At 45.9% G+C, this 11,160-nt stretch overlaps 1 protein-coding gene across 7 annotated transcripts in view; it reads left to right on the forward strand.

Moving 5' to 3' along the window:
- The window catches only part of LOC130537825 (disks large homolog 4), a 35,515-nt gene extending 29,742 nt beyond the window's left edge, over nt 1–5,773 (forward strand). For 4 of the 7 annotated variants that reach the window (XM_057054892.1, XM_057054894.1, XM_057054895.1 and 1 more), the window contains 12 exons: nt 76–232; nt 324–426; nt 515–629; nt 831–1,007; nt 1,109–1,151; nt 1,228–1,258; nt 1,609–1,659; nt 1,747–1,848; nt 1,981–2,153; nt 2,362–2,474; nt 2,566–2,657; nt 2,734–5,773. In XM_057054892.1, the coding sequence (XP_056910872.1) occupies nt 76–232; nt 324–426; nt 515–629; nt 831–1,007; nt 1,109–1,151; nt 1,228–1,258; nt 1,609–1,659; nt 1,747–1,848; nt 1,981–2,153; nt 2,362–2,474; nt 2,566–2,657; nt 2,734–2,840 (1,264 nt within the window). In that variant the 3' untranslated portion in view covers nt 2,841–5,773. Of the gene's footprint in view, nt 1–75; nt 233–323; nt 427–514; nt 630–830; nt 1,020–1,108; nt 1,152–1,227; nt 1,259–1,608; nt 1,660–1,746; nt 1,849–1,980; nt 2,154–2,361; nt 2,475–2,565; nt 2,658–2,733 lie in introns of all 7 variants that reach the window. The other 3 variants (XM_057054890.1, XM_057054891.1, XM_057054893.1) reach the window with 1 other exon arrangement.
- The last annotated feature ends 5,387 nt before the right edge of the window (nt 5,774–11,160 follow it).

The following is an 11,160-nucleotide window of genomic DNA, read 5'->3' on the forward strand; positions in this document are numbered from 1 at the left end:
AGCAACAATACGCGCTCTTGTTAAGTACTCGTAACCCGATGGACGTAACTTCCCCCCGCCCCGCTGTGTTTGCAGGGAGCCACGTAGAGTATTGATCCACAGAGGCACTACAGGCCTGGGATTCAACATCGTTGGAGGGGAGGACGGGGAGGGAATCTTCATCTCTTTTATCCTGGCAGGGGGGCCAGCTGACCTCAGCGGTGAGCTGCACAAGGGCGATCAGATCCTCAGCGTAAGGACATTTTCAACCCCTCTTTTTCACGCGCATCTTACTGCAGCGGCGCTACTATGCTAATGGGGGAGGGGGTGTCTCTGTGTGCCAGGTGAATGGTGTGGACCTGCGTATGGCCACGCACGAACAAGCGGCCGCAGCCCTGAAGAACGCCGGCCAGACCGTCACCATCATTGCTCAGTACAGACCCGATGGTAAAAGGCCCAGATATTCAGGGCAGAAATCGCCTTTTTGACCTGAAACAACTGGCTGATTTGTTCCGACGTATGTCTTATATTGTAGAGTACAGCCGGTTTGAGGCCAAGATCCACGACCTGAGGGAGCAGCTGATGAACAGCAGTATGGGCTCCGGAACCACAACGCTCAGGAGCAACCCAAAGAGAGGCTTCTATATCAGGTCTCACAGAACAATTAGAAAGAGGATATGAAGATTATATGTGAGACTTGAACTCATGTTTAAAAGCCCAACGCGTGCGCGGTGCTCCCCCTGGTGTCTCGCAGCATCCGTGCATCAATAATAGACAGGCACCTATACGCCGAACTGAAGAGTTAGACTGTTGATCCATTATTTAACCTCCATTGTTCCATATTTTATCAGGGCTCTTTTCGACTATGACAAGACGGCAGACTGCGGCTTCTTGAGTCAGGCGCTGGGCTTTAAATTCGGAGACGTCCTGCACGTGTTAGACTGCGGTGACGAGGAGTGGTGGCAAGCCCGTAAGGTCAGCCCCCAGAACGAGGCTGAGGAGGTGGGCTTCATCCCCAGTAAACACAGGTCAGAAGCACTGTGAGTGACTGGTCCCTTTTCAGACTCAAAACAGCTCGATTGAACTTTTAGGTGCCAGTGTAACATCTTCTTTCTTCTCTCCGCTGCAGGGTGGAGAGAAAAGACTGGTCTCGCGTTAACACCAAAGAGAGGGTAGGTACATCCAGCCCAGGCTGCCTCCTCCCGCCGCTCCCAGGTGTTTAAATCTTTGCTGCTATTTCTCTTGCAGGATCACGGCCGAGACACTTTGAGCACTCAAGGTGATTATAATAAAAGACAAATGTATAACTGTGTATTTATGTGTGGTTCTGACCTCGGCTAATTATGGACCGTGCTGATTTACTGACCCGGCCGTGGCTGCTGGGGAGCAACACAGGTTTGGCTACAATTTACAAGCCAAAAATCAGCCACAACAAGCTGAAATATAGCTAAAATACAGCAACACGTCAGCAAAAGTTGGGGGAAAACCGCTACCGAACCGGTGATTTTCATTTTCAGCTTGTGGCATTTGGCCACGTGTCAGATTCAGCACTCACGCATGCAGAACAAGAACCTGAATGTCATTTTTAATTGAGGGCCGTGTTTGACTGAATGTGTCTGCGTTTGTCAGGAGGGAGAGATAAAAGCTCGCACAGCTACGAGACGGTCACCCAAGTGGAAGGTAGGACGATAGACGCGTTTTTCTTATTATCATTTAGCCGGGTTTCTCGATTCCTTTTACCGATTCCTCTCTCGTTCCTCCCTGAAGTTCATTATGCCAGACCCATCATCATCCTGGGTCCCGTGAAAGACAGGATAAATGACGACCTGTTGTCTGAGTTCCCCGACAAGTTTGGATCTTGTGTCCCACGTAAGTAATTAAGGTGTCAGTAACAGGGACGGATCTTTTCCTGGTTTTTGTTTGACGTCCCGGCTGAGTGCAGGGTTACTGAATAACCACCAATAAGATACGGGAGATTCTAACCTTTCCGTCTTCTGACAGACACCACACGGCCCAAGCGGGAATATGAAGTAGATGGGCGAGACTATCACTTTGTGTCGTCACGGGAACAGATGGAGAAAGACATTCAGAGCCATCGGTTCATCGAGGCGGGCCAGTACAACAGCCACCTGTACGGCACCAGCGTCCAGAGTGTCCGCGAGGTGGCCGAGCAGGTGTGTGACGCACACTCAAACACACTCTAACTGTGCTTCCTGGTCCTGATTTCATTTCAAACGAGCTCCTATTTCAATAGACTTTCACAAATTAGAAGAGCAACGAACAATTATTACTCATTTCATAATGATCAGACAGGAGAATCGTTTTAGAAGTGAAAGTTTTAACAGCGTCCTGGTCGTCCTGTCCGTCTCTGCGCACGTGTAGCAGGGGAAACACTGCATTCTCGACGTGTCTGCTAACGCCGTGCGAAGGCTACAAGCGGCTCAGCTCCATCCCATCGCCATATTCGTGCGGCCCAAGTCCCTGGAGAACGTCCTGTGAGTAGCGCCGGCGTCCACGCCGAGACACGCCGAGGTCACGCCACGAAGCCGTCCGCTCTAATAAAGATTTTGTTCCTGATGCTGACAGAGAGATCAACACGCGTCTGACCGAAGAGCAGGCCAGGAAAGGAATGGACCGAGCCCTTAAACTAGAACAGGACTTCCTGGAGTGTTTCTCAGGTAAGACAACCAAATCCATCGCCGGGCGTGATGAGAGTTCTGGGAGATTATCGTTGCCTTTGCTGTTGTCCTCCAGCTGTGGTGGACGGGGACAGCTTTGAGGAGGTCTACCACAAAGTAAAGAAAGTGATCGAGGAGCAATCGGGGCCTTACATCTGGATCCCCACTCGGGAGAGGCTGTGATGCTGCGCCCGCAAGACCCCGCCACCTTCACGAGCACCGCCCCGCACCGCCATTCACTCTCACCAAGCCGGCCTCGCCCGCCTGCCTGTCCTCCAGCAACGCCAGGCCGGGGGCCGTCACTGAGACTGCGACAGAGAGGCATAGGCCAAGACCAAAAAGAGACTCTGACACAGAAACGAACAGGGTGAGGGGGGTAATTAGATGGGTAATTAGAGCGCATGAAACCGGTAATTCCACTTAAAGGCAGAGCGTTATGTTGACACTTTCTGTTCAAACACTTCTTGGACAGCTCTAAATACAGCTGCGTCCCACATGTCCCCAAACTCAGCTTATTTAGTGCTGCCAAAACACTCCCCCCCCCCTCCCCCAGTTCAGGTGCAGTCTCCCAGCAGGTTAACGAGCAGCGAGATGTAGTCGCTGCCAGATTTCCGACGCTCTCTGGTGGTGAAAACCAGCGCATGCAGTCTGGATTTACTGGACATAAGTGGACACACAGGTGTGAACAGGGTGTGAACAACAGCAGAGGGTGACCCAACAGACACCCGTCAGCACATCACCTCAAGTCCCCCCCTCCTGGTCATCACCACCGGCCCCCCTTTTTATACATCACCACCAGGCTTTCTCTGCTCGGCCTCCTACTCCTGTCTGCTCTGCCTTGCCCCTTGACAGGAAGCGAGGAGGACCCAGAACAGGGCGCCCAGTTTATCCCCAGCCCCCCCCCTCCACTTGCTTTTTTTTTGAGCGCCAACTCAAAACTAAAAACCTCAGTGACCAAGAATTACACCTACTTAATCACTCCATGTTGAATATTGCGAAGCATTATTTATAGGCAGTTCAAATTATTATAATGATGAAGAATTTGTGCATGCATCCTGAGAGCTAATTTAGACAATAAAAAAATTAAAAAAAAAAAAACAATAGAAAAATCTGACAAAAAAAAAAATGGAATAAAAAAAATCGAACCTTGAGGGAGCGAGCGGGGGCGAGATCGTGTCCACGTCACGGTGGAGGAGTTTAAGCATGTCTCACGGAGGAAGATGAGAAGAGGACACACTGACAAAAACAGAGAGACCACAGTTTAGCCTCTGCTCTCTTACACACACGCGCACACACACACACACACACACGTATCCTCAGCTGTATCCTAGCACACTCCTCTCCGGGGGGGGGGGGGGGGGGGGGGGTGCAGGCTGTTCTGACCTGCTTGTCAGTTTCCAGGATGAATGTTCTCTCTGCAGGCACAAACAGCAGAGCCGCTAGCGTTCTCCCCGTCACGGCCGACTCTTCCAAACGAATCCCTCAGCTGTTCCCGGTGGCCGCTGTGGACGCCATGGTGTCCTGTGGGTGTGGAACCTCCTGTGTGGGAGGACAAGTCTTCTTTTAGTCTCTCTCTTCCACTTTTTTCTCAGCTTCGTTCTCCTGGTGTCAACACAAATTCAAAGTTCAATTATGTTTAGCAAATAAATGGCCTATATACATAAAGAAATAAATTAATTAATTAATATAAATATATATATATATGTTTTTTATGACAATTTCTAAGAGACTAAGTATATAAAGCTCTACACCTCCAAATAATTCCTTTGGGTAATATTGTGGTTCGGTTAGATTTATTCACATCCCCATTTTATTGTTGCAAAAATCCGATTTTTTTGGTTTGTTTTTTTTCTTTTTTGTTTTAACAGGAATAACTGAACCAATCGAGTGGATTTAATGCAGATCACACCAGAACTGACACGTTTGAGCTGTGAGTGGGGGAAAACGAATGGCAACACTTGTACAATGCGGCTGTGTGTCCCTGTGTGTGTGTGTGTGTGTGTGTGTGTGTGTGTGTGAGTGAGTGAGTGAGTGAGTGAGTGAGTGAGTGAGTGAGTGAGTGAGTGAGTGAGTGAGCGAGCGAGCGAGCGTGTTATATATGAAATATAAATGATCTTTTAAGGACATTTCTATCCTTTCTAACATCCACTGGTGGTTATGATGTTTAATGCATCAACGGGTGTTGAAGATGTAGTGCAATACTGCTACAATGTTATGCAACGAAGATGGTTTTATGTGTCTAAGGTGAAAGAAAATATATAGATACATATATATAGGTTTGCACTGATGGCATACTTATGCTACAGGTACCAGCAGGAAAAGGACGGCAGGTAAAAACAGAGGGACTCCATGGTTTTTTGAGCATGTGTTTGTATTTAATTTGTTCTGATTTGTAAGAGTGAAGTTGGAACTGTTGATGGAAGTGACCATTCATATCTATCGTTCTTTTATTTTGGCTCACCGGCTTCTCTCAGCTCTTTGGTGGAACAGCGGAAGCTCCTGAGTGACGATTATCAATTTCTGTTCTGGATATTTAGAACTGTCACCAGTTCCATTTTAAGTCTGTATATATATATGTTCTTTTGTATTTTGTTTAATTTATTTATTTTCTCCACACTGAGAGGACTTTTTGAGTCTGGGGCCAGAAATGTTGTAAATATAACTGAGATGTTGAAGTGCTGCGTGGCTTCATATTGAGCCGCGCTCAGTTCATCAGGCCAACTCAACACACACACACACACACACACACATCTACACACGCACACAGCAATACTAGCACATCCACACATCCATTTAAATTTACACATGGAAGGGTTCATCAGAACAACATGTGATCCATGAATGGGATATGTTTTCAGTTTATTCCTTTGGAGGGTCGATGTGTTTCTCAATATCTCTCTCAGCCATTCATATCAGAGTGTGATATTCCTTATGAATTATATGAATTTTTACAAAAAAAGAGACTGAATTACAAAGTTACAACAGAGTCAACTGATGCAGAAGAATATATTTAACAATGGTAATATCAAGCAAAATAAAATGTTCCAGTTCAGTGAAGCGCTTGTTGTAAATTAGCTATAAAATAATAAAATTAATTTAAAAATGCTTTCTGACAACTGACTCAGTGGTCTCGTTTACCCCCACCCCAATCCCAACCTTAGCTGTGTTGTGACGATGATAATGATGATGAGGAGGAGGAGGAGGAGGAGGAGGAGGAGGAGGAGGAGGAAGACTTGTTGGAGACTAATCCGCCAGAAGGGGGCGCACTCTGTCTAGTTTCTGCAGACCGTGTTTATTTCGGATACGCACCCATTTTATAAGCACACAGTTAGAACTGTTCTCCAAACTAGTCTCTAGTTACTTTCGGTGTGAAAAGGTTTGTTTTGGGTTTTTTTTTGGTTTCACAAAAACTCGTAATTCACACGAAATAACAAATATGAGTGACATTACTGAAAAGTAAACATGACGTTTTCGAAACACTGTTATTGTTCATGTACCATCATCAAACCAGACCTCTGGACAGAGTTTGATGTTAGGTTGCATGAAAGAATTTCATTTTTTGTGCCAGGTTTCCTTTTCCTCCTGAGCTCCTGCTTCTAATGGTCTCACATACACGTGCACGTGCGTACTGTGGTAAATCAAACAGGGAAAAGACACGTAAAAAGCTTGGCTCACACCTACAGTGAGCAGCGACAGTGTGACATTTGCTTTCTGTGAGTGGCAGCCAGCGTCTAGAAACTCTGTGGATACTTGTAAAGTATCTGCCCAGGACTTAAAACAAACCATCTGTTTGAACAAAGCGATAGAGTTGCACAAACCTGAAGGTCCCTTTGAGCAAAAGATGACATGTTGGGTCATTTTACCCATCTGCCGCCACAGGACATTATAGCAAAACCTAAAACACGAAGCTCCCGTGGCGTCACACGCAGTATAGTGTGTCGGGCACGATCCTGGGGAATGTGTCTAAAATAATAACATTAATAATAAACATGGAGCTCTGCATAGATCGCTCCCCCTCAAACCTGTGGAGGGGGCACAATGTAAATGCACAGGGTAAACAATTCTCATCTATTCATCTTTGTTTTCGCTCTGTTCTGGATTAAAGAAGGATAAATGTGTCATAGCTGAAAGATGAACTACCTGGTCCCCACTCTATTACCAACTGAAAGTTAGAGAACGAAGGATTTAACGGAAAGAGGAGGGCCCATCCATCAAAGGTCGTAAACACGATTTATACCTGCAGCCTGGTGTAGTGTATATCAAAGGCCTTAAAGTGATCCATTTCTCCGGTCCACGTGGTTCCCCCAGTCTCCTATGAACCATTAACAGGCTTCTCCTTCATGCGCCGTGTAATATGCAGCTACCCACAAGCTGTTGGAGGGAAGCGCACTTGGATGGGAGAGTATGGCAGATGTCTGAGTGATGGGCCGCTGAAAGAGAAATCGCGCCAAGGTAACGTGGCTACGTCAAGATCAGAGCTTGAAATTCCTTTTGATAAAGCAGACGAGCGCTGAATGGCTCCGCGCTTTCGGAAATCTCGAGATGAATGTCGCAGATGTCCGCGCAATTAAGTGTCTCGTTTTGCTGCCAGACTCCTCTCTTTCTTTCTTTCTTTCTTCTTTTCTTTTCTTTATTTTTTTGACAATGGGATGTCAGCAGGCGGGACTGGATTTCAAACATGTTCAAAACAAGGTGGATTTAAAAGTTCTGGTGTGTGTGTGCTGGTCCTGCATCTGGTTCTGGATACAGTGGTGATGAAGGCTGGATTTGGATGAAAGGGCAGCTGACATATGTGGCTTGTGAGCGCTGAAAGGAGGACTCGACTGAAACTTACCTCAAAGCGCTCAGAGCAGCTTCAGAGCCGCCGCTGCACCTCGGCTCAGGAAACTCGGCAAAGCATTTCAGGACAAGCTTCTACCGGTGCGTCTGGAGGCCGCTGAGTCCAAGAACAGCATATTAAAATCATAAAATGTTATCAGATGTGCGTCTGCAGCATTTCCTCGGTCAGAGTGAAGATCCTGTCTGGTCCAGCATGAGCTCACAGCAGAGTTTCTGTCTTATTTATATGGACCTCTTTGGCTGCACGCAGCGGGCTGCCATCATTATTGATTGCACAGGCTACACCCTGCAGTCAAGGATCAAACGGACAGCATTTCTATGTTAATATTCCATTATTAATTTTGGCCTGCTGCATCTCACTCTCGCTGTGTCTCCGGGCCCTCTCAGCCCTCCTACACCCTTAAGTTCCCAGCTGGCACCAGTCAAGCTGTTTCTCCTCCTAATCTCTTGTTTATCTTGAGTAAATCGGGGTGATGTCATCGATGCCGCTTCACAGCAGCGTTTCAGGCTGCTTAAAGATCAGATGCTCAGATCTTCTGGAGATGTCACTTCACTGTCACTAACCTTTGGGGATTTGTAGACCATAAAACTACTGCGATGTTGTGCCACAATTCCCAACATTATGCTGGATTATCCCAAACACTCAGAGTCTCAAAGTGACAGAAGCTCCACAAAGTAGCCAAACCTGCCAGACAAGATAATTCTTTGCTGATTTATGCGCAGAGCAAGTTAAAGGAAAAGGGTTGCGTGAAGTATTTTGGCATGTTTATTTCTTTTAAAGCCCTTTATATCAATTAAAAACTAGCACCTTGACTTCAAAGGAATGTTATCTTTTGCGCTCAATAAAAACCAACCTTGGAAATCATCAAAATGACAACAGTTGAGCACAAACTATGGCCGAGGGAATGACGGCAATCACATCTTTCTGTTGACAGTCACCCGTGCTAAAAGCACCTTTCAAGGAGGAAGAGCAGACGATCTCGCAGTAGTGGCGACGACGTACAGGAATGCGTCGGCGTTCCAGTTTTAAAACGCTGGCAAACACACAAATGAGCCTGCTAAAGTGCCGTTAATGTTAATGGGTGCTTCTGGTGATATATGGGCGAAACAAGCTTAGAGGATTTGGAGAAGCGTGGGAGGAGCTGATCTCTCTGTTAAAGGAATCGTAGAAGACTTTGAAGAGGACCAGTATCATCCTGTGACAGTCAAAAAGAAAAAAAATCCAGTTTTTCCCGTATATGTGGTTTTGACAAAGTTAATAAAAAGGGTGGCATGGTAGTAGTTGGGACTGTTGCCAGCAGAAGGTTCCTGGGGCCCAGCAAGAAGGTTCCTGGGGCCCTTCTGTGTAGCGTTCTCCCCGTGTCTGTGGGGTTCTCTCCGGGTACTCCAGCGTCCTCCCTTGGCCTGCAGACGTGCATTAGGGGAATAGGCTCGCTGGTGACTCCAAACTGACCTCAGGTGTGAGTGTGTTGCGTTGCCACGGGTTGAAGATGCTCTACAACGAGCTGGCGACTGTCCCCCGTCTCTAGAGCAGAGGCAGCTGGGATAGGCTGCAGCTCCCCTGCTACCATACTGAGGGATAAACGGTAGGAGGATGGTCGGATGGTTCCATGAAAGCCTCTGGAATTCAGTCAGTTCAGAGAACGCACGAGCATACAATTAAATCTGAACAATGTGTCACCGCTTCCTGCGAGCTACTGAACCCTGGAATTAACATTTGCAGTCAGATTCTGATAGAGCCGTCTGTCCAATCACTCGCAAAATCCAATAAACGAAACTGAAATGCATTCAACACAAATTCGCGCCATTAGAACGAGTGAAAATGTCACAAACCATATGAGTTCCCCCCCACCACCACCTAAACTAAAGGGTATGTTGGGATCTATTCCTTTACTGCAGCTAACCACCGGAGACACAAGATAAAAATTGGCATCGCTACCGCAACGCAGCTGCACTGAGAACTCTTTGGTCTGCTCTCAGCAGTTTCTCCTTGGATTGGCCTGAATGTGAAAGCTACGTTTCCCACATCTCAAAGGCTTTCAACAATATGTGACAATCAGTGAAACTGGGACGGCATTCAGGTGTCTGATTACACAGCCTCGACGGGGATAAGCACAGTGTGTGCCAACAGCTGACAAATAGCCTCGTTTTCAGGCATTGATAGGTAACGCTTTTAACAAATCTCTTCTGTCGTACACTCAAGGGCTTCTTCAAGCTATAGACTATGTGCAAAGATGACTAATAGAACCTCCCAAGAACATTTCTCAGTCTTACTTCAGGATTGATTCCTGTAAGAGCCTCTATAACTCGTCGTTGCCGGAAGTGGGATGATAATAAAAGCCTATGATGAGAAATTCCATGTAGTGCCTACATGGCGGCTTTGGGGAATTGAATACACTTAAGTATCTGAAATTACGGAAATGAGCAACAGGCTTTAGAGAGTCTGGGTGAAATTTTTTATTCTCTTGCATCCAACAAATGTCTTTACAGTAAGTTGTACATTTTTTTAGAGAGACTCTCCCCCTTGTTATTTGTGGAGATAGTTAATGTTTTACAGCAACCGCAGATATGTGAATAGGGGAGATCAATTAATTGTAACTCAGAGCACTGCCTAATTATTCAGCTTCATGGATTATAAAACAGACCAACTGTATTTTGATTCAAAAAGGGTTGCAGCCTCCCTACTGCAAAAATTAAAGGGTGTCCTGGCCTTGTTATTAAGCTAGACTTGCTAATGTCTTATTTATGGTTTTGTCATATGAACTTAAAATTTGCATTTTCTGTTATTTATGCCGACATCTCTCCCAGATCTTCTTCTAAAGTGATTCTATTCAGCTCCCCTTGTGGATAACTCTTTAATTAAACAAGAAAATAAGCTGTGCTGCAACGCTGATGTAATGAATCGGTAATGTCAGAGCTCCCATTAAAGTATGCAGTGATCAAATTACTATTGCAAAAAAATGGGTGTACGCGTGCGGTGGCTGTCACAATACACGCCATCTTTAAAAGGCTCTGCAAACGTGACGCAAATACATGATAGGACCTTTCTAATGCAAGCCATGCTAGTTAAGCAGAATGTGTTTTCTTATCAGACTGCACAGAAACTGCAAAAAAGGCCGATGCAGGCAAGACTCCCCGTGGTCAGGTGATGTTCTAAGTTCTGCATTTTGGCATATTTGCACATTCCTTTGACCTCAACGGAATAAAGTGCTGCTGAGGCTGCTCTGAACTGGATTAATTTAGTTCTTGGGTGTTATTTGACATTGCATTTAAAAAATGTCCCCAAATGTGTGTGTGTGTGTGGTGTGTGTGTGTGTGTGTGTGTGTGTGTGTGTGTGTGTGTGTGTGTGTGGTGTGTGTGTGTGTGGAGGGGGAGGGTATTTTTAAAAACTGTCCTTATTCCAAGATGTTATTATTATTAGAAACTTGTGGGGTCTGGTTAATTGTTTACTGCAACTTCCAGCCTTCATCTAAAAACAGCATGCCACTACTTGTGCACATAAAACACACCCGCATCAAGAGCCAGAGCCTTCAGACATCACCGGAAACGTAACAATCATCCTGTCAAGATAATAGCAGTGCCGCGAAGCACAAACGTTCTAAAATCTGAAATATTTTAAGGTCATTGTCAAAAGTGTTGTCAATTCTGTTGGATGGTAATTTA

This window comes from Takifugu flavidus, chromosome 14 (genome assembly GCF_003711565.1).
Source record: "Takifugu flavidus isolate HTHZ2018 chromosome 14, ASM371156v2, whole genome shotgun sequence".
NCBI classification, from domain to species: domain Eukaryota; kingdom Metazoa; phylum Chordata; class Actinopteri; order Tetraodontiformes; family Tetraodontidae; genus Takifugu; species Takifugu flavidus.